Source organism: Panthera tigris, chromosome D1, assembly GCF_018350195.1.
Source record: "Panthera tigris isolate Pti1 chromosome D1, P.tigris_Pti1_mat1.1, whole genome shotgun sequence".
NCBI lineage: Eukaryota > Metazoa > Chordata > Mammalia > Carnivora > Felidae > Panthera > Panthera tigris.
Window position 1 is genome coordinate 21,446,239 of NC_056669.1, and position 24,511 is coordinate 21,470,749.

At 37.8% G+C, this 24,511-nt stretch overlaps 2 protein-coding genes across 2 annotated transcripts; one reads left to right on the plus strand and one right to left on the minus strand.

The window, feature by feature from the left end:
* Nucleotides 1-6,242: 6,242 nt before the first annotated feature.
* Nucleotides 6,243-7,178, minus strand: LOC102967828 (olfactory receptor 8B12-like). The gene has a single exon (XM_007074049.1). The coding sequence runs from the start codon at nt 7,176-7,178 to the stop codon at nt 6,243-6,245; it is 936 nt and encodes a 311-aa protein (XP_007074111.1).
* A 16,006-nt stretch (nt 7,179-23,184) lies between these two features.
* Nucleotides 23,185-24,144, plus strand: LOC102955461 (olfactory receptor 151). Its single transcript, XM_007074085.3, has one exon. The coding sequence runs from the start codon at nt 23,185-23,187 to the stop codon at nt 24,142-24,144; it is 960 nt and encodes a 319-aa protein (XP_007074147.2).
* Nucleotides 24,145-24,511: the final 367 nt, after the last annotated feature.

Consider the following 24,511-nt stretch of genomic DNA (forward strand, 5'->3'; position numbering starts at 1 on the left):
GATAGCCATATGGAAAAAGATAAATTTGGATCCATTCCTCACACCATATACTGGTACAATTTGTAAAAAGATCAGACATCCAAATGTAAAAAAATGAAACCATACAAACATTTTGAAAAACAAAAAAAAGAGTGAATTTCTTTATAACCCTAGAGGAAAGAAAGCATTTCTAAATATGACTAAAATATATGAAACAAAAGATTAAGAACATGAATTTTTAAATTTTATATCATAAGGAAAAGCCAAATCACAAAATGAGAGGAAAATGTATGCACCTTATACCCCAAACAAAAAGCTAATATGCATAATATGTAGTCCTTCTAAAAATTGAGACCAAAATCCAGCAGAAAAGTGAGGAAGGTGTGATGTAATACCAACAGCCATTAAATATATGAAAATACCTCTAATGTTTCTCATTAGTAGAGAAATGCTCATTCTAACTATACTTGAAAATTGTTTCTAATCTTTTAGGTTGGAAAAATTGAAATTTTTGACAATGTACTATGTTGGAGAGACAAAAGAAGGTAGGCATTCCCATTTATTGCTAAAAGGAAAACAAATGTTAATTCTCCCAAAAAGATTCACAGATTCAATAAAATCCCAATCAAAATCTCAGAAGGTTATTTTGTGGGAATTTACAAACTGATCCTAACATTCATATGAAAACTCAAAGGACCTAAAAAACCAAAATAACTTTGAAAAAGGTGAATGAAGTTAGAGGACTTATACTGACTCATTTTAGGAATTATTATAAAGTTACAGTAATCAAAACTGTGTGGTATTGACATCAAGATAGACAAGCAGACAAAGGGAACAGAATGTAAAAAACAGAAACAATTGATTTTTAACAAAAGTAAAAGAACAGTCGGTGGGCACAGATGTGCAAAAACACACACACACCAAAAAACCACTTTGATCCACAACTCAACTGTATATAAAAAATAACTCCATGGACTACAGACCCAAATGTAAAAACCCATAAAACTTCCAGAAGAAAATACAGGAGAAAATCCTTATGATTTGGCGGGGGGGGGGGGGGGGGGGGGGGGTTGGGGGCTGTGGTTCCTTATGATCTTTTTTTAAGCAACAAGTTCTTGAATACGACAACAAAGCTACAGTTCACAAAAGAAAAAAATGATGAGGTGGACTTCATGAACATTAATATCTGTTAATAGAATGAAAACATAAGCCATGGACTATTTAAAAATCTCATATTTAGTAAAGGACTTGAATTCAGGATATATAAAGACCCTTGAGATCTCAGTAACAAGAAATAAACAGCCTACTTTAAAATGGGCAAATAGGTGGGATAGACATTTCACACACAGACACACAAAAAAGATATATGGATGACAAATGATAACATAGAAAGATACTCATCATCATTAGTTACTAGGGAGATGAAAATTAAAACCACTATGTGCCCCAGGTCAGGCTCTGCTCTGACGGCACAGATCCTGCTTGGGATGCTCTGTCTCCCTCTCTCTCTTCCTCTCTCTCTTTCAAAAATAAATAAATAAACATTAAAACTACCATGAGACACCCCTATACACCTGCTAAAATGTCTTCAGTTAAAAAGTGGACCATGCCAAGTGTTAGTGAGGATATGGAGGACTGAAAATTTCAAACACTGCTGGTGAAAGTGTAAAATGGTACAACCACTTTGGAAAACAGTCTGGCACTTTCTTAAAAAGTTAAAACATGGGGCACCTGGTTGGCTTAGTTGGTGAAGCATCTGACTTTGACTCAGGTAATGATCCGGTGGATCTTGAGTTTGAATCCCACGTTGGGCTCTGTGTTGACAGCTCAGAACTTAGAGCCTGCTTCAGATTCTGTGTCTCTGGCTCTCTCTGCCCCTCCCCCCTCTCAAAAATAAAATAAACATAAAAAAATTGGTGGGGGAGGACACCTGAGTGGCTCAGTCAGTTAAGTGTCCCACTTCGCCTCAGGTCATGATCTCACGGGTTTGTGAGTTCATCCCTGTGTTGGACTCTGTGCTGACAGCTCAGAGCCTAAAACCCAGTTCACATTCTGTCTCTGTGGAGTGGAGCCAGAAGATCAGGAGACCCAAAATTTTCACAGGGCTAAGATGCCACAGGTCTATTATGTCTTCTTTCTCACTCACACCCTTTCACATCACTCTTCTTCTGACCTCAAGAAGAACAGTAAACTATCTCTTAAACAGGACACAGAACTAACCATAAAAGGCAAAACTGATAAATCAAACTTCATCAAAATTAAGAACATCCACTATTGGGGCACCTGGGTGGCTCAGTCAGTTAAGCGTCCAACTTCAGCTCAGGTCATGATCTTGGGGGGTTCGTGGGTTTGAGCCCCATGTCGGTCTCCGTGCTGACAGCTCAGAGCCTGGAACCTGATTCAGGTTCTGTGTCTACCTCTCTCTCTGCCCCTCCCCCACTCATGCTCTGTCTCTCTCAAAAATAAACATTAAAATTTTTTAAAAAATCCACTATCAAAAGATATCATTTAGAATAAGCAAGGCATAGTTTTGGAGACGAGAGATATAGAGAGATAGATTGACATACAGATGTGTGTATGCATTATATATGTATGTATTACTGACATAATACTTGTGCATGCACATATACATAGTACACATACATTTATACACTTATACATATAAGTATTTAAATGTAGAATTTTAATTCCTTCAAGTCAATAGGAAAGCAGCTAACAACACTAGTTTTCAAATGACCAAAAGATATGGGTAATTTCTTCATGGAAAAAGATATCCAGGGATGCCTGGGTGGCTCAGTCCATTAAGCATCTGACTTCGGCTCAGGTCATGATCTCACGGTTCATGGTCTCAAGCCCCGTATTGGGCTTTGCACTGTCAGCACAGAGCCTGGAGCCTGCTTTAGATTCTGCGTCTCCCTCTCTCTCTCTCTCTCTGCCCCTCCCATGCTCATGCTCGCTCTCTCTCTCCCTCTCTCAAAAATAAATAAACATTAAAAAAATTTTTTTTAAGATATCCAAACAGCCAATACATGTATTAAAAGGTGCTTGACATCAGGAAAATAAAAATTAAAAGGCATTTTCTTACACACACCAGAATGGGTAAAATGCAAATACTAAGTGTTAATAAGGATGTGGAGCAACTGGAACTCTCAGACATTGTTGCCAGCAGTGCCAACTGACTCAAATGTTTTTTAAAACACTTTAGCAGTACTTATAAAAGCTAAATATAGACCTACTCTATTATCCAGAAAATCCACATCTAAGTGTATATCCAAAAGAAATGTTTGCATACTTCAATCAAAATGCATGTTCAGGGGTGCCTGGGTGACTCAGTCTTGAGCATCTGAGTCCTGATTTCAGCTCAGGTCATGATCTTACAGTTAGTGGGATCAAGCCCTGTGTCAGGCTCCACGCTGACAACATGGAGCCTGCTTGAGATTCTCTCTTTCCCTCTCTCTCTTGCCCCTCCCCTGCGCTCTCTCTCTCTCTCTCAAAATAAATATATAAACTTTAAAAATCCATGTTTAAAAATTTTTGTAGAAGCTTTATTAACAATAGGGCTAAAATTGATGGATGAATGGATAAAGAAGATGTGGGATAGATAGATAAATAGATAGATATATAGATAGATAGACAGACATATACAATGGAGTATTACTCAGCAATCAAAAAGAATGAAATCTTGCCATTTGCAACTATGCAGATGGAACTAAAGGGTATTATGCTAAGTGAAATTAGTCAGAGAAAGACAAGTATCATGACTTCATTCATATGAGGCCTTTAAGAGACAAAACAGATGAACATAAGGGAAGGGAAGAAAAAATAACATAAAAACAGGGAGGGGGACACAACATAAAAGATTCTTAAATATAGAGAACAAACAGGGTTACTAGAGCGGTTGTGGGAGAGGGAATGGGCTAAATGGGTAAGGGGCATTAAGGAATCTACTTCTGAAATCATTGTTGCACTATATGCTAACTAACTTAGATGTAAATTTAAAAAATAAATTAAATTTAAAAACAACAAAACCAATAGGTCTGAAACTTGACCAGTTCAATTAACAGGCTAAATAGTTGTATATTCACATAATGGAATACCACATAACAATAAAAAGTATATATATCTGTATATGCAACACTATAGATGAGTATCACAGTCATTATTATGCTGAGATAAAGAAGCCAGAAACAACAGAGTATGTGTTTATGTGAAGTTCAAACATAGGCAAAACTAATCTATGATAATAAAAGTCAGGAGAGTGGATAAGCTCTGGGTAGGGGGGTGGGATTTGAGGGCAGGTAATATTTACTGGAAAGGAGCAAAAGGAAGCCTTCTAACGTGGATGGAAATGTTTTACATCATTATCTAGTCTGTGGTTACATATACATATGCAAAAATTCAATGAGCTATACACTTAAGATCTGCATACTTTGCTATATGAAAGTTAGACTACAAAAAAATTTTAAAGGAAGGTTTCTGTTTTCTTTCATTACCTACATTGTGCCGCATACCCAGTACATACCTAATACACCACCCCATGCCTAAATTCTAGGTTCCCTGAATTCAGGTATCTATTTAGTCTCATCTAAAGTATAATTCTCCCCACGTGTTTCTTATTTTCTTTGCAGCAACACTGACCAGAATCAAAAGGCAAAACTAAACATTTATCCACACTTCCCTTATTTCTCACTGGAATAGAACTTTCCTAAGGAAAAGTTCATAAATAAAAATATTTCCCCAGCATGGCACTTCTCATTACTTCCCAAAGAAATCTTACCACTAATGGTGAGTTTACACACGCACACACACACACACACACACACGCACACACACACACAAATTGTTCCTTTGATTTTTTATATAATGCTATATTTCTCATTACATAATACTGTGGATTTATGAACTTATCCTGAGATCACCATCCCTTCCCCATGTGCCCCATTATTAGAATATGATGGCTATCTACAATGACTGAAAATTCAATAGCCATTGCCTCTCCTAATAAGCAACAGGTTGGTGCTGCCTTCATAGCTAAATGTGTCCGCACAGCTACCTGGTGCTCTGTTACATCCTCCAGACCAGTGTCATTTACTAAAAATGTAATTTAAGCCACATTTGTAATTCTTGGCCTTCTAGTAGACACATTTAAAAAAGCTAAACAGGTAAATTCATTTTAATAATATATTTTATTTAATGTAATATATCCAAAATGTTACTTCTACATGTAATCAACATAAAAAGTTGCAATGAGATATTTTACAGTTTTTCATATTACTCCTTCAAAGATCCAGTGTGTACTTTACAATTACATTGTACAATTACATGTACTTTACATTACACACTTAGAGTATGTCTCAGTTTCAATGCTCAATACCATATACCACTAGTGACTACCATTTTGGATAGTGCAGCACCCAGTTATTTTGGACCACAGCCAAGGTAACCCTTGAAATAAGACTCCAAATTCTTTCTCTGTTAGTCTTGAAATAATTTATGACTCCTCTACCACACATCTTTACACCCCATAAAAATAAGTTTCTCTCTTCTGGAAGTTTTAATTCACTAAACTATGTCCATAGGGCTCCACCCACCAAGTCATTGGTCACCATACTTGCCTCTCTCTGAAATCTAACATACTTTCCACTTACACACTGCAAAATTCATCAAACACTGATCTTGTCATTTTGCCAAGACCAACTCAACAAAATTTTTCACCTCCTACTCTCTTGCAAAATGTGATATATTAAAATTATCCTGTGAAAGTAGCATGAAATTACTGTGAATATATTCATAATTTAAATGTGCTAGGTCAACCAACATGAGAAATGAAATCTTCCAAGAAAAGGATGAGGGAAGAAAACATGGCAAAGGGAAAAACAAACTGGATCGGGATTCAAGCAACGATTTCAGTTCCAGATAGTTTTATGTTCTTGCGCAACATACAAACATTTCTGACTCTGCAAAGTGCAATGTATTATAAAAAGGCACTAGACCGAATGATTCCTAAGCCCCACTCAGTGTTGAATACTCTGTAATTGCAGCAATTATTTTTCATAAAATAAAGAAGGAAAAATTGGGGGATTAGGGTAAGGGAGAATCAATCCATTGGGGAAAAAACATTAAAATTTCCTCTACCATATAGTACAGAAAGAAAGCAATGGTGCTTGGAGTCCTCAATGAAAAAAGTAATAACAACAATAGTAATAAAAACACTACAATAAAAAAAATCCTTGGATCACTTATCTAAATTTCTAATATTTTTTTCAAGAGAAGGTTATTCTGCCCACGGTTTTCCTCAGGGCAACTTTGACATCCTTATTCCTCAGACTGTAGATTAATGGGTTGAACATTGGCACAACAATGGTGTAGAACAAGGAAGACACTTTCCCCTGGTCAAGGGGTAAAATAGAAGGTGGCTTGAGGTACATAAAAGCTCCTGATCCAAAGAAAAGAGAAACTGCAATTATGTGAGAACTGCAGGTACTGAAGGCCTTGGACCTGCCTTCAGTGGAGCTAATGTGGAAAATACTAGAAATAATGAAACCATAAGATATAAAAATGGCAACAATGGGCACCCCAATGCCAATGGTCACAACAATAAAGACAATTAGTACATTTATGTAAGAGCTGTTGCAAGAGAGCTCAAGGAGGGGAAGGATGTCACACATATAGTGATTAACAAGGTTGTCAGAACGAAATGTCAGAAATAATATATTTCCTGTATGGGCCACAGCTCCCAAAACCCCCATCCCATAGACACCCAGCAAAAGGAGTAAACACACCTGAGAAGACACAGTGACCATGTACAGCAGTGGTTTACAGATGGCGACATAGCGGTCATATGCCATCGCTGACAGGATGTAGGATTCAGAAAAGACAAAAAAGCAAAAGAAAAAGAGCTGAGTCATACACCCTGCATAGGAAATGATGTTCTTCTTGGAGACAAAACTCATTAGCATTTTGGGGATGATGGCAGTAGAGAAACTAAAATCTATGAAGGACAAGTTGAAGAGGAAAAAGTACATGGGAATATGAAGGTGAGAATTCAGCCCAATCAGGGTTATCAGGCCCAGGTTCCCCACCACAGTGACCATGTAGAAACCTAGAAACAGGAAGAAGAGGGGCATCTGGAGTTCTGGCTCATCTGTTAAGCCTGCGAGGATAAACTCTGTCACAGAGGAGGCATTATCTGCAGCCATTCTCCTCTAGGAGAGTCTGTAAGGGAAAAAGAAGAGTCACTGAGACAAAGAGAGAGAAGCCACACACCATGGAACTTAAGGGGCTGACATGGAGAAGAAAAGAATGGGAACATTTACTGGCACTGTTCCAAATGTTGTGTGGCATTATGAGTATCCCCATTTCACAGATGAGGACACTGGACCTAAGTGACTTGCACAAGTCCTGATGCTACTAAGTTACAGCAGGAGGTGAACTCAGGTGGTCTGGCTCCTGGGGTTTGAGCTTTTACCCACTCTGCTAGAGGACAGACCAGGGCAGGCAGGCACTCACCCTCCTCTGCTTGGAGTCACAGTGCTGTTCTCCACTGGCTCTCATCCATCTCTTTCATCGAGACTCAACTGGCCCCGATGAAAAGCAAGTGACAACTCAGAGCTCAGACCCTCTGCTTCTGCTTCTCTACTTTGAGGAGCGAAACCTCTAATTTATCTTGCTGCGCTGAAGAACTTGATCTTTGATTGTGGCTTTGCTGCAAGTCTCTTGTCCAAATTCCGGGGATGAGACAGCATCCTTTCCAAATGCCCATGGATAACAAGAGACTAATCTCAGTGACGTAGTTACAGAGACTCCCTCAGGATCACTGCTCCAGAGACCCACTTCCCAAAGGAAGAAGAAATGTTTGTTTACCCCCTTGCTAATGCTTGATGTGGCTTTTAAAGACCTGTGGTTACATTTTTTCATTGTGATTACATCTTTTTAAGCTATTAATTATAGCAAAGCATCATGGAAAAATGCTAATTGCAACCCTGTATTAAGCCCTTACTGTGTACCAAACACCATATCAACCCACTACCCTCGTATGAAGGATCCAAAGCAATGCACAAAGAATTTTACCTCTTTATTCCTCACAACAGCTTTGTATATTAGACCTATAAATATCCACTTTAAAAGTGAGGAACACACACAGCTTGTAGGTTCCAAAAATCTTGAGTCAAATTCTAATCTATCCAACTCGAAACTTCATAGCTGTCAGGGACCTTGCTGGGCTTCTTAAGCAAACACAAAGTACTTGCTGTATGTTACTGAAAACACCCAATTTTGTCTCCAGACACCACTGCTGGCTACTACCACTACTGCACACATTGTCAAAATAGTTCTCGGGAAGTGATTTCACTTATACAGAGACTAATAAAGCTTTGTGTGTCAGCTTGCTCTCATAACCCCTTACCAGGGGCCCTTATAATAATAAGGAAGACAGATTTCATACCCAAGAAAGAAATCTTGATCTGGGGAAATTTGAGCTTCAGTGTGCCAATGGATTAAATAGGTTTTTGGGCCTGGGTTAATGACAAAAGTCCTGTTAGGGAAGTTATGAAGTCAAAATACAAAGGCAGAAGTTCCTCTTCCTCCAGGAAAGTTCTACTAAAACTGCTGTGCACATGCCTGTGTACGTTTGTGTGTGCACACACATCTTTTGATTTACACTTAGAATTAACACATCCCAGAGTAACTCCAGTGAGTCCCGGTCCTTGTTCTCAATCCCATTGCGCAAAAGTTACAAACAGAGAAAAGCAGTTCATATTAAAATGAAATGAAATTAAGCTCTTCTTGAGAACCAAGTTCAAAGAAGTTAGGGGTTCTCTGAAAGCTCTAGGGGGATTTTGTTGCCTCAGAGACAGTTGCCATGGCAACCTCATTTCCAAATGTATCTTCAACAGAGCTTTTCTAAAGCCATGTTACCTGATGACTTTGTTCCAGTACAGCAGAGAACGAAAAAGTTGTTTGCCTTTTCCACTTGTATAGTACTTTTGCCTTTCAGAAACTTGACTCTCTGAAATGGCTTCCTTCTTATATTTGTTTCTAATTTAAACTATACATTATAAATGCAACATTATGGAGCATGTGAAGATTTACATACATTAAAATACCCTTGCATATATGTCTCATGCATGTGCACTGGCTCTCAGGTTTCTAGTAGATCATCAAGGTTGCACAAGGATGGTCCCAAACCAATCCCTATGTAACATAGGATTCCCAGCTTTGGTAAGAAGCACAAATCTGTCCAGAGAGAAGAGGTGGCAGCTGAGAGGACCCCACGTGAATGAAGTAGCTTTGATTAGCTTCTGACAAAGCAGAATTAAATTCATCTTTCAGTAATGATGTGTCTAATAGTTACTGTTAAATTGATTTTTTAAGTTTATTTATTTATTTTGAAAGAGAAAGAGAGAGCCATCAGAGGAGGGGCAGAGAGAGAGGCAGAGAGAGAATCTCAAGCAGGCTCTGCACTGTCAGCACAGAGTCCAACGCGGGGCTCAAACTCACCAACCATGAAATCATGACCTGAACCAAAGCTGGACACTTAACCGACTGAGCCACCCAGGCACCCCTACTTCCTTAAATTCTTTTTTTAAGTTTACTTATTTATTTTGAGAGAAACAGAGACAGCACAAGAGCAGGAAGGGGCAGAGAGAGGGGGAGAGAGAATCCCAAGCAGGCTCCACACTGCCAGGACAGAGCCCAACAAGGGGTTCAAACTCACAAATAGTGAGATCATGACCTGAGCCAAAACCAAGAGTCTGACACTTAACCAACTGAGCCACCCAGGCAACCCCTACTTCCTTAAATTCTTGATGAACTCATTTGTTTCATGGCTTCCACTATCCCACCATATATATGGCTCTCAAATTTGTGTCTTTATTTTTCAATGCTCTGTTAAGGTCCTTTCCTGGGTACCCAATAGGATTTTTTTTTTTTTGGATATTTCAAGAGACTGTCCTGTGGTCATCTCTGAGCTCATCGACTACATAAGCATATGTCCCTTCCTCCAAAAGTAGATGTTCTCTCAACCTCTTCATTACTTATCTGAGTATAACCAACGGTGAGAAAGTAGAGAATAGAATTGATAAAGTTGTTCTAAGTCCTGGTTGCTCTAAGTCCCAGTTTATGTCTCTTATCCTCCCCCCCCCCAATTATTAGCAATGTTCTCTGTCACTCTGAAATATATCCCAGTTAAATGAGAAGTATTCAGAGCATGAACTTTGGAATCTGGTGGACTTCAGCATAAATCGTAGTTCTGCATCCAAGTAGCTGTGTGAGCTTGGAAATTCAACCTTCCTTAAGTTTCTAATTTTTAATCTTAAAATGAGGAAAAGAACCACAACTCAAAGTGTTATTTTCATGAGTAAAAGATGTACCTTCTGGCACAAAGAAGATACAAAAAGCTGCTGCTTATTATTATTATTATTATTATTATTATTATTATTATTTAAATGATACATATGTATATTATTTTTAGAGTTTCAATACATAAATAAAATTTGCTATTTACTATGGTAATAGTAATAACTATATCCTTGGATGAAGGTAATTTCAGAATGGGCTAGAACAGAAAGAAACCAGAGGCAGGGAATCAACTTTAAAACTTTTACATAAGCTGTATAAACAGCAAAAGATAAACAGTGCCACATATTATGATATTATGGTGAAGTACCAAACAGGATTTCACATCTCAATGGTTTGAGAAAGAACAACAGAGAAGAGGCACACCTCAAATGTGGTTAAATTTCCAATCCCCGCGCATGATAGAAATGGGAAAATAAGGAGGTGGAAGAGTAAAGAGCTGGATTTTAGACAAGATCATCAAATGCTGGCAGGACTTCCAAACAACGACCAGAAAGAAGAAGAAAATTGAAAATCAGAGATTTAACATAAGAGATTAAAATAAAAATTGAATAGAGGAAACATAGGAACACTGCTTCAGGGAGTACTGTTTAAAGACAGCATAGTTAAGGGCAAAGTGTGAACCTGGTGAAAATGCCAATAAATAAGGGGAGAAGGACACTGACCAACAGAAATGTCAAAAAAACAGCAAGCATAGCAATTAAGAGCAAGAACTGGAGAAAACAAACCTAGAATTAAACCCCAAGTGTATTCCTTATTTCCTGGGTGAACTTGAGGACTTACCTAACCTAATTAATACTCAGTGTCTTGATCTAAAAATCATAATGATAATACCAAACTTGCAGATATTTGTGAAGATTGAATTATACTCCCATGAATATTCATTTAGTAAACATTAGTTGCCTTTATAAAATGTCACAGAGGTCAAGGTAGAGAAAATTTTAAGAGTAAGGGGTAAATAATGTTACCAAGGGTGCAAGGAAAAAAGAAGTGAGAAACAATCTCAAATTAAGTCATTGCCTTGCAAGTCTATTCATTATTTTTCCATGTTACTCTGACTGTGCTTAGTCTAATACGGCCTTACACTATTCATTATTTCAAGATTCTATTCCCAAAACCCCAACTAGATTAAAAGCTTCTTCAGGGAAAATCCTTAATCCTATAGCTTTTGGGTACACTAACACACTCATGATCTATCAGAGTGATGAATACATTATAGATGCTTTTCAAAAACTTGCCGAATGTAATGGGCTTGCATGTTAAGATAGTGCAATGAAAATCCAAATGGCAAACCCATAATTTCAGGGATAGTTTTTTACTATCTGAAATAATTGGTCAGAGATTCTGATAAGCAGACATTTTATCCCTACCAAAAAAAGTCATTTAAACCACACATAGTTAGGTTTACTAAAAATAAGCTTGAAGCCTTTAATATGTTGATAATGCTGTCTACACAACAATGCCAGAAAATTTCTGCCTGTCAAGGCCATGGTGTTTGTAGAAGAAACTTCCCCCTTTCCTGCAGACGCTGGTAAAGGAAAGTTTGCTAAGTGGCCGAAGTTGCTAGAAAGACTAGTCTGAGAGGTACCAAGCAACTTAAAACTCTCCAAAACAGAGTTCTTTTTCTTAAGGGGCTTAAATCCAGGAAATGTTGTGCTACTTAATAAAGTTGTGTTAAATAATACACAAATACTGTAAAATCTATCATTTACAAGGAGTGTAAAGGGTACAAAAGAAATCAACGTGCTAGAAAGTACAATATAGGCAGAGTTAATAAGGATAAATCCAAAATAACCTTCAAGTGTAATTTTGTGGAAAGGAGAAATGTAATCTGATGGGTAGAAACAGAGAGATTATTCTAAGGTAACAGAGCCTTCCTAATTTACTAATACTTATTAAGTTACATTAAATTAATTGTCTTACATGTGCAAAGAAATCAAGCAATGTAAAGTAAGTAATATACCAAAGTTCTTGGGGCACTGGGTTGGCTCAGTCGGTTAAGCATCTGACTTCAGCTCAGGTCATGATCTCATGGTTTTGTCAGTGCAGAGCCTGCTTCAGATCCTCTGTCCTCCTCTCTCTGCACCCCCTTCTCAAAAATAAACATTTAAAATATATATATACCAAAGTTCTCTTGTTGCATGGACTCCTCTGTAATCTTGCAACATTAACAAGACTGTCTGCATTTTTGTTTTTATTTGAGAGAGAGAGAGAGAGAGAGAGTGCTGGAGTTGGGGAGAGGGGATGAGGGAGAGAGAGACAGATTCCTAAGCAGGCTCACATGGGGCTCGAGCCCACAACCTGTCATGACCTGAACCAAAATCAACAGTCGGATGCTCCACTTACTGAGCCACCCAGGCACCCCAAGACTGTCTGCAATTTCTAAAGACCTCTCTGGAAAGGAAAGCCACATACTCACTCAGTGATGTGCCCCAATATTTTACAAACTTTTCTTTCAGGAATTTCATTCTGCTAGCTAGGTGAAATCAAGAGGCAATGTGGTATCCTGGGAGAAAGCCCTAGCTAAGCTTAGAAGTCTAAAGATCTGGCTCTGGTCATATACTCTTGGACAAGTCACTAAATTGTCTTTTCCTGGAAATGTCTCCTCTATAAAAGGAATAGATGAAATCAAATGTTGTTAAATTCAATGAATACTTTTTGAATCTTATTTTACTTAGCACAATGGCAGCTAATGTCTTGAAATATTCATTTTCCTTTCTGTAATGGAAAAACTCAGTGTTTTCCTTCCCATGTAGGGAAAAACCCGGTTCTTCCCTACTGTGTGTTTTTCTCCTATGAGTCTCCTTTACTATTCACACAGAACACTTCACTTCTGACATTTCTGGTCACCAAATGTGTGTGTGGGGTGGTGGTGGTTTCCCCATAAGAACAGGCAAGTCTCCACAACACCAGCTGGGTGCCCCACAATTTTAACTCAATTCTGACACTATCTACCGGGAGATAGTGTCAAATCCCACAGGTTAACGGCTCTGTCCCACAAGAACTGCTCCAGACCCTGCCCCCACCCCCCCAACACACATTCTTCAGATGCCAGTCACAAGCCCAGGTTATCACCTATACTTCTGAGCAACCGACTATAGATCAGAGGATCCAAAGATCCTCTTTGATTAATTCGCCACAGTGGCTCACAGAGCTCAGGGAAACACTGACTTAGTTTACCTGTTTATTAAAGGATACAGATGAACATCCAGATGGAAGAGATTCAGGGCAAGGTGTGTGGGAAGGGCCCCCAAGCTTCCATGCCCTGTTCAGGCACAGCGCTCTTTTACTACCTCATGTTTACTACCCTAAAAGCTCTCCAAACCCTGTACTTTGGGGGGACTTTCTGGAGGTTCCATCACATGTTTGATCATTATATCCATTTTCAGCCCTTTTCCCTTCTCAAGAGAATGGAGGACAGGGCTGAAGATTCCAAGTTTCTAATCATAGCTTAGTGTTTCCAGTGACCAGCCCACATCCAGGAACTATTCAGGAGCCCACCCAGAGATACCTCATTGGAACAAAGGACACTCCTATCACAAAGGAAATTACAAGGGTGTCAGGAGTTCTGTGCCAGGAACTGGGGGCAGAGAGCAGTATATATATTTTCTATTATATCACACTTCCCTTTTGAAACACATCACCTGTCTAATTTTCCTTCAACTTCTGGCCACTTCTCAGTTTTCCTTCAAGAGCTAAATACTGATATTCCACACAGTTCTATCCTCAATCTCCTCTTGGCATTCTATTTATGCTCTCCAAAAGACCTTGTCCACTCCCATGACTGAAATCACCCTCTGCTGTTGACTTCCAAATTTGTATTTCTATTCATATCTGAACACCCAACAGACACCAAAAATTCAACACATTCAAAAGTTATATCACTACCTTTCCTCAAAAACTTTCTCTTCCTATATTCCCTATCTTAATAAATGACACTTTTGGGCTTTTGGGCACCCAGTTAAAAAAAAATGACCCAACTAACTCATAAAGGAAAAAGAAATCATACTGTCGTCAAACATTGCTTTACAGAAGAAGAAAATAGAGTAATAGATTTCAGATATTCAAAAAATTAAAATGTGAACCATGGATGGTTTAATGTATAGCCAAACTAACTTCAAATATAAAAGCTGTAGACACATTGCCATTAACTGATAAAAACTTAGGGATCTTGTTGCCATGAGCTCTTCCTAAGAAATCTGGTAGACAAAAAGCTCTAAATAACCAAAATATTGGACAGACATCAGTAGCATTTAATATTTATTTGCTTGTACATCTAAGAATAGTGGTTTCCAGGAGCTGAGGGGTGAGGGAAATGAGGAGACATTGGTCAAAGAGCCAATTATAAGATGAATAAGTTCTGGGGATCTAATGTACAGCATGGTGGCTATTGTTAATAATAATATATTGTATATGTGAAATCCACTAAGAGAATAAATCTTAACTGTTATCACCACTAAAACAAAAGTGGTAACTATGTGAGGTAATGGATATGTGAATCAGCTTGATTGTAGTGATCATTTCACAATATAAACATACATCAACTTATATTGTACACCTAAAATATATTGTACAACATAAATATGTATAATCACTTGTCAATCATACTTTAGTAAATTTGGGGAAAAAATAAAATATAATAATCAAAATAAGGTTAATTATTTTTAAAAAATGAAACCTTCTGTTTCAATTTATAAAAAAAAGTTAACTAAAATTAAAGAGGTTTCTTTTTTAGCATATTCAGTGAATTTGATTTTGGAGAAATGTTCAGTGTAGAAAGATGTGAAATAAAGCCTTTTTATAATAAAAATGTAAATATAGCTCATGGTACACAACGACAAAAAACTAGTGATAAATACTGACCATGTTGGTGGTGACAGGGACAAAAGTGATGATGTTAGTGAAGATGAGGATAATATTGATGGTAATGATCAGTGTGGTCATGGTAATAACGATGATGATGATGATGAAATTAAAAATGTTCCAGTGCTGACAGTTGGCACCAAGTTTCCCAGGCTGCAGGATAAGTCCCTCAACAGAAAAAAAATTAACACACGTGGGAGATGTCATTCATAGTACAAAGTGTAAACCCAAAGACTAATTGCCTTCAATGAGCACCAAGTCTCTGGAGCGGCCATATCCCAGGAGAGGTTCTGCCTATATAAAAATAAACCCAACACTCCCCAACTCAGTGACCCATTTTTATGAATATGTTGGCCCCTTTGACTGGAAATAGATGTAAATCTGGTGCCTTTCTGTTTCCTGATACTTCTTAATTGCTGAAAACAAAGTGCCACCTAAGATTTCCACCCAACAGTGTTGCAGTTTTCATCAAGCCAGGTATTCAATTTTTTTTTAATTTTTTTTTACATGTATTTATTTCTGAGAGACAGAGACAGAACACAAGTGAGGGAGGGCAGAGAGAGAATGAGACACATAATCCAAAGCAGGCTCCACGCTCTGAGCTGTCAGAACCAAGCCCGATGTGGAGCTCATACTCACAAACTGTGAGATCATGACCTGAGCCGAAGTCAGACACTTAACCGACTCAGCCACCCAGGCACCCCAAGGCATTCAATTATAATTTTAAAGCAATTATGTAAGATGTGAACAAAATATCTTCCATTAATTTGCATTTGTAATGCAGAGCTTTTTATATATATATACTATTTCCAGTCATATATCCCCCTTCTCAAAGTGCTTTTTCCCCACTTGTAAAGGAAATAGAGTTGTCTAGGTAATTCTCAGTGTTGTCATTAGCAACAAGTCTGCGCTTCTGATAAAACTGGTCACCTGATAAAACTACTGGTAAGATTTTAACATCAAGAAATTTGTGGATCATGTATATGTTAGCTAGAAGATAACAGGAATAAAACTTAGATTTTTGTTGCCCACAGTTTTCTATATAATTGAAAAGGTGTTCTCCTCAAGAGACAAAAACAAACACTGCCTCATAGCAACATTCTGTTTTATACCCAACTTCGATTCCTGGTATTGAAATATTTAAAGTGGATTTTCTGTTTCTTATCATTTTAGGAGAGTCATATTCAATGGATGGGGATATGTTAGATAGCTTTTAAATCTGTTGTCATTATCTAAGTGAAATTTATCTCTTTTTAAAAAATTAAAACACAGTTCAAAATTCTTGCTGTTATTAGTGACGAAAAAGTTATCTCACTGCCAGTAATTTAAAATATAAGGTTTATGATAATGCAGACTTCCTTATCTTCAATATCACAACAAGCACAATATTATTACTATTGCTGATCAAGTGAGTTAAAGTCTTTTAATGTTCTATGAGAAAACAGGTTATAAAACAACATATACTCTACTTGCTAGAAGGGATGCTACCTGATTCATGAATCATTTAATAAAGCCAATTAGATCTTTTAAAAAATGTATGGTATGCTAACTTTGAGTTTAAAAATGCATGTATATTTATACCTATGTATATAAATGCATACATGCATAAAAAAGATCTGGTAGAATACACATTACAATTTTAGATTCTTGGTAGTTGGAATATAATTATTTTTGCCTGTCTGTATGTTTACTTTCTTACAATGCAAATATATTTTGTAATTTAAAAAGAGATTCTGGTAATATAGCAATAATACCCCTTCTTGGCCTTAATGTATTAAATTAAGTTTACTTAAATATAAAAGTAAAGTGAAGTGCCACAGAAAGACAGCATGGCATGGTGGAGGACAACAGACAGATGGTCACAAATCCTGGGTTCTAGGCCAGTTCTACTTTCTACCATTGTATAACCTTGGGTAAATTGTGCAACTTCTTGAGTATCAGTTTCCTAGAGGAGGGATTGGCAAACGTTTCCAGAAAGGACCAGATAGTGTAGATATTAGGCTGTGCAGTGCATAGGATCTCTGTTGCCACTGCTCTGCTGTGCCACTTGAACAGGAAGACAGCATCAACAAGGCATAGAGGAATGGGTGTGGCTTTGTTCCAATGAAACTTTCCAACAAATACAGTCAGTGGGCTGGATCTGGCTGAACTTGCGGACCCTTGTCCTGGCGAACAGATAATATAATGTAGCATCCCTCTTTTCTTTTCCTGTGTTCTCCTCATATTAAGAAATGAAGAGTGAACCCCAATACTGTGAGGCCAAAATATTGCCTAGAGCCATAGCTTCACAGACCTATAAGACGACAAAGCAGAGGAGAAGGAAAAGCACAGATTTAGAGAGAGCAGAATGCATTTTTAATTTCAAGTCGCCACTAGTAAGTTCTGTGAACTTTGAGGAAGTCTTAAAATCTCAGCCCTTCAGTTCCCTATTACTAAAGTGGGAATAATAATTCCTGTTCTAAATACATTCCCAATCCTCCTAAGGATTTTTAGGAATAGTATCTGAGACTAGTCTCTGAAAGAAATGTGTACACAATAAAAGGTTTACAAAAATGTCAGTAACTATTTGAGAAGGAAATTAAATTAGCAAGGATATAATTTTTTTTCAGCTTAGAAATGCATGTCAGAGATAAAATGTCTATAAATATCATACCCTAGATACATTCTGGGTCATGCCTCTTGGATAGCACGTTCATTATTTGTGTATTTCATCTTTATGAAGACAATAGGGCCATGGTTTGATATTATAATCTGATGCTTTAATGAATACTAAGAGATATTAACCACCTATTATAGGCAATGCTACAATGCTAGGGACTGTGCACTGTGAGGCACATATTATTATTATTCCCAGTCTACAGACAAGAATGCTTACAAGTAACACGGTCACATAACTTGCTTAAGATCACATGGTCAAAGTCAGAGTTGGTATTTAACCCAGTCCTGTCTGACTTCTGAGTCTACACCTTTAACTACCACATGAAATGTCAAATATAACATTTTAACATTCAGGGCACCTGGGTGGCTCAGTCTGTTGAGCGTAAGACTCTTGATTTCGGGCTCTGGTCATGACCCCAGGGTCGTGGGATGGAGCCCCACGTTGAGCCCCGCCTCAGGCTCTGTGCAGAGCATGGAGCCTGCTTGAGATTCTCTATCTCTTTCTCTCTCTCTCTCTCTCTCCCCCATCTCTCTTCCCCCCCCAACATGCTCTCTCTCTTTCTCTCCCTCTCTACCCCTCTCCACCATTCACGCTTTCTCTTTCTCTCAAAATAATATATATATGAACACAGTTGTGCTTCTTGACATAAAAATATGATCTGTATTAAGACCACCAATAAAAAATATGTAAGAGAACACAGTACTTTAATCAGTTTTTATCTTTAAAAATAATGCACGCATATAGTTTAAAATCCAAAAGCTACTCAAAGGTTAATAATAAAAACTAACACTTATTGCCCCAAGCATCCCTGAGCCCAGCTCTGCTGTCCAGAGGAAACAGTTTTCAAATCTTGTATCTGTTTCCTTGGGTATTTACTTGTGTGTTTGTTTATTATGCTTGCAGTGCTCTTTGAGGATTTCATGATATTTTAGACATTATTAATAGTCTATAATAGGACCTAACTCAATAGTTATTGATAAGTATTTGTTGAATGCATAACTTCTATTTAGATGCAGATTTGTCTTACGCTCCCCCACCCCAATTCCTTTCCATATTCTCCCAGTTATAATACAATTATTTATTCTCAGTGCTTAATGTCAACAGTATTAGAACTCTGGCAGTGCAGACTTTATTATCATGCAGAATGAACCATCACTGCAGAACCAAATATTGTACTTTTCATTGTTCCTTTATTTGTACTACTTGTAATTTTTTCCGGAATTGTAATCATTGACCAATTCTAGGTATCTCTCCTTTGTATTTTCAGATGCTCCAGGGGCACCTGGGTGGCTCAGTCAGTTAAGTGTCCGACTTCAGCTCAGGTCATGATCTCAAGGTTCGTGAGTTCAAGCCCTACGTCGGGCTGTGTGCTGACAGCTCAGAGGCTGGAGCCTGCTTCAGCTTCTGTGTCTCCCTCTCTCTCTGCCCCTCCCCCACTCATGCTCTGCCTTGCTCTCTTCAAAAATAAATAAACATTTAAAAAAATGTATATTTTCAGATGCTCCGTAGTATCTGTCAAGTACTCCTTAATATAATTTTCCAAATGTCCAAATATTTGAGACAGTCTACCAATTTCATTTCTCCCCTGGAGGCCTTTATCCTCTGTCCTTTCTGGACTCACTCCCCAGACCTGACGTATGGCTGTCAACCTAGAGTTTCCTTTGCTTCTCTCCTGTGTCTGGTCCCCTGTATCTTAGAGACAGTACTATCTTATCTTCTAGTATTTTCACTGAGAGTCCAATAATAGTATCCTCATCTAATTTCTGCTCCTTTATAGGCTGTGTGATTCCATCTCTCTGTCTCTTGCCTATTTTCAAAGACCAGCTTTAGTTTCACTGATTTCTTTTTACTGTTTATCCGTTTCCTTATTGCATTGAATTCCATGCTTATCTACATGATTTTCTTCATTCTGAATCATTTTAGTAGTTTATTAAGGTGGGAGCATAGATTACTGATGTTAGAATTCCCTTTTGTTCTAAAATAATCATTTAATGCCAAGTTTCCTTATTAACATTTTTTTGGCAGAATTTAAAAATTTTGATTACTGTGTCTTCATGTTCATTCAGTTCACATGTAACTTAGTGTGTGACTTCTTTTTGGCTTGTGTGTTATTTAGAAGTGGGCTTTTTAATTTTTAAATATTCAAAGATTTTCCAGATATCTTACTGTAGATTATTTATAGTTTGTATTTGTTGTGGTGAAGGGTACATACTCATTATGATTTCAACCTTTTAAAGGTATGATGGTTTGTTTTATTCCCCAGAATAGTTTTTATCTCAAAATATGCACCTAAAAGATTAGATATTCTGCTACTTCTTGGTGGAGTGTTCTAAAAATGTCAATTTGTGGATATTTCCTATGTCCTTATTAATTTTTCTACTACTTTTATCAATTAATGAAAGAGGAATATTGCAGTCTCCAACTAATAGTGGACTTGTCTATTTTTCCTTTCAGTTCTGTCAGTTTTGGTTCATGTATTTTGAAACTATTAATACACGAATTTATTTAGGATTATTATGAATTGATTCCTTTATCATTGTGAAATGTTCCTCCTTATTTTTACTAACAATCCTTCCTTTGAAATCTACTTTGCTTAATGCTGATATAGTCACTCCAACTTCCTTTTGATCGATGTTTTCACAGTACATCTTTTCCCATCCTTCTAGTTTTAGCTGTTTTTGTCTTTATATTTTAAGTGGATTTCTTGGGAAAGCATACAATTGAGTAATGCCTTTTATCCAATCTGACAATCTCTGCATTTTAATTGGTATATTTAAACCATTAACATTTAATGCAATTATCAATCACTAGGTTAGGTTTTTTTTCTTATGTTTTATTTATTTTTGAGACAGAGAGAGACAGAGCATGAGCAGGGGAGGGGCACAGAGAGAGCAAGACACAGAATCTGAAGCAGGCTTCAGACTCTGAGCTGTCAGCACAGAGCCCAATGCGAGGCTCAAACTCACGAACCGTGAGATCATGACCTGAGCCGAAGTCGGATGGATGTTCAACCGACTGAGCCACCCAGGCGCCCCTCACTAGGTTGAGTTTAAATCTTTCATCCTTGCTATACGTTTTCTACTTCTTTCAGTTGTCATTTATTCCATTTGTTTTTCTTCTTGCCTTCTTTTGGAATAATTGAAGTTTTGTTGATGATTTGATTTTATCTCCACTATTGGCTTATTAGCTATAGCTCTTTTTTTATTATTTAGTTTTTGTCCTAGATTTTACAATATTTGGGCACTCTGGTGGCTCAGTTGGTTAAGCGTCCAACTCTTAATTTTGACTCAGGTCATGATCTCACAGTTGTGAGATCAAGCCCCACATCAGACTCTGTGCTGAGCATGGAGCCTGATGGAGATTCTCCCTCTCCCTTTGCCCCCGCCCCCCCACATTCAATGTCTTACTATCTCACTCGAAAGAAAGAAAGAAAGAAAGAAAGAAAGAAAGAAAGAAAGAAAGAAAGAAAGAAAGAGAGAGAAACATTTTCAAAATACAATATTTATCCTTTCTGGATTTTCCCCACCTGGAGAATAGAATGGAAAATTCCTACAGGAGATAAGCTGGTACAATCATTGGCTCATGCTGTTTATTTCCCTCCTTTCAGGAATCAATTTAGTGCTCCCTGTTGTCAGCTATCTGGAAAATATGGTTTCATATCCCTTGTCTGGTTTTCTAATTGTTTATGGTGAAACACAAAGTAGAAGTTCTTCCTTCATGTATGGAAATACAAGTCCACTTGCTAACTTTTAACTATTCGTTATGACCATGTTGTGAAATTCTTCAGATTTAAAACATAGATAAATAGACAGATATACAAATAGATATCTTCTTCAATCACATAGAACTTTTTTTTTACTCACCCATAAGTTGAAATCATAAAAACTAAGGATTAGAGTTGTTTTAAGATCATTTCATCTATTGATCAATCTTGTTTAGAACTTGGGAAATTTTAGCCAGTGTGAGGCAAGTGATTTTCCAGGGGCTTACACTTACCACTTGATAATTACTCAACAGAGCCAACCAAATTACTTCTGGCAAACAAGTTATCAGAAGAAGAATACTATCTTCTCTTATAAATTATGTTTTCCTCTGCTTTTTCTTATTGGATATAAAGGAGAAATGAAGAAAACTCATCACAAGATGATGCAACACCCCATGACAGGAGTTGCTTCTCCAGACCAGCTTTAAACTGCCATTTTGACTTGGAAGGAATACCAAGATTCCTTCCAAGAAACCTCTTGGGCATCTACATATAATTACCATCAGCTAAAAATTTTCTCAGCATTAATCATAGGTTGACTCTAAAAACAAACAATAAGTAGTAATTTGGAAATCAACAACATAGAAATAGAAACATGGTGAAGCAATAAGACACATTATTTTAGAGGATACACGAAGTGGCCAAGGATGGGCTGACCACCAAGGATAAAGGATTTAGGGCTATGCAAAACGGGGGAGAAGGGAAAGTGTCTGTCTTACACACAAATTGTTTTGCTCTCTACCGTTAAGAGTCCCAAATTATTCTAGTTCCAATAAACACAAAACTTTAAAAAAAACTTTTTTTTTTACTTTCTTTAGTTGAACTTTGCTGCCTTCCCAGAAACGTAGAGCTCAATGATAAAAAATGCATTCTGATCAATAAATCAGAACTAGTATAGGTAGGAACCTGACATCATTATTTTTTAAAGCTCCCAAAGTGATTATTGTGTGTAACCAGAACTAAGTACCCTAAGACCTCAAGTTCAATGACAAATTAGGACAAATTCCAGCTGCTTAACAAAAATCTACACTTATACAGCAACTAAATATTTGGAAAATATTTCCACATGTATTCTATTATTTTTTAAACTACAGGAATTGATAAAATAACTCCATTTATTTCTCAAATGTGGAGATTGAATTTCATCACTCAGTAATTGGTAGAGCTTTATCATCTCATATTACCTGGATTTGAGATAAATTAGCAACATGTTTTCATTTTATGGGTAATATTTTGTGATCTCATCAATGACAAGCAAAATTCTCTTTCTGGGGCAAAACTCACCTCAAAACCCATAAATAAAACATACTTGTAATTATTACCACGGTACTTGAGGAACATAAAAGTGGTAAAATCTCTAGGGGTAACCCCTTTTTTGCCATTTTCGTGTCCTCTAAACCATGGCAAAATCGTTTGAATCCTAGAAAACATTGAGTAAGGAGACAACCCAGAAAGCGTTAAGACTCAGGATGGATGCTGGTGACTAGCCTCATCAGAAAAACTCATGTATAGCCTTTCATGGGCTCTTCTCTCCCATCCCCACAGGGCTCCCAATCACAGGGGAATGGCTGCCGCAAATCACTCTACAGTGACCGAGTTTATTCTCAGGGGATTGACAAATCGGCCAGAGCTCCAGCTCCCCCTCTTCCTCCTCTTCCTTGGGATCTACTTGGTCACCATCATAGGGAACCTGGGCATGTTCACGCTGATTTGTCTGAATGCTCAGCTTCACACCCCCATGTACTACTTCCTCAGCAATCTGTCCCTTGTGGATCTCTGCTACTCCTCTGTCATTACCCCGAAAATGCTGGTGAACTTTGTGTCAGAGAAGAACATCATCTCCTACGCGGGGTGCATGTCACAGCTCTACTTCTTCCTTGTGTTTGTCATTGGTGAGTGTTACATGTTGACAGTGATGGCCTATGACCGCTATGTCGCCATCTGCAGCCCGTTGCTCTACCATGTCATCATGTCTCCTCAAGTGTGTTCCCTGCTGGTGTCTGTGGTCTATGCCACGGGATTTATTGGTGCAACAATAGAGACTGGCCTGATGTTAAAACTGTCCTACTGTGAGCTCCTCATCAGCCATTACTTCTGTGACATCCTCCCTCTCATAAAGCTCTCCTGCTCTAGCACCTATCATATTGAGATGACAGTGTTCTTTCTGGCTGGATTCAACATCATAGTCACCAGCTTAACAGTCCTTGTTTCCTACGTCTTCATCCTCTCCAGCATCCTCCACATCAGCACCACACAGGGGAGGTCCAAAGCCTTCAGCACTTGCAGCTCTCACCTTGCAGCTGTGGGAATGTTCTATGGATCTACAGCGTTCATGTACTTAAAACCCTCCACGGCCAGTTCTGTGGCCAAGGAGAATGTGGCCTCCGTGTTCTACACCACGGTGATCCCCATGCTGAACCCCCTGATCTACAGCTTGAGGAATAAGGAGGTAAAGGCTGCCGTGCAGAAAACGCTGAGGAGAAACTTCTTCAGATGCAAATGTCATCATTCTTCCTCAGGTTGAAAATTGGGAGAAGTGTAGGGGAGAAGCCCTCCAAAAATGTAAACACATGTGAAGGGAGAACCACCACTTCTCAACATGATTCATTGGATTTATTCACTGATTTTTTTCCTCCTTCCTTTCTCCCTCTCACATCTCTCATATCCTACTCTGCTTGAATATGATTTCAAGTTCATATTTTCTTCCATTTGGGATCATTTAAAAAAATTTTGTTTATCCTTCACCCTCTGGTAAACCTGTTCTTTATCTTGATTACAATATAACATAAATTTAAAACTTTCAGCAATGAATTTAAGAGAGAGCTGTTCATTGATTTATCACCTTCTATAGAAAAAAATATTACCCAAACTAATAGTAATTTGCACTTGGA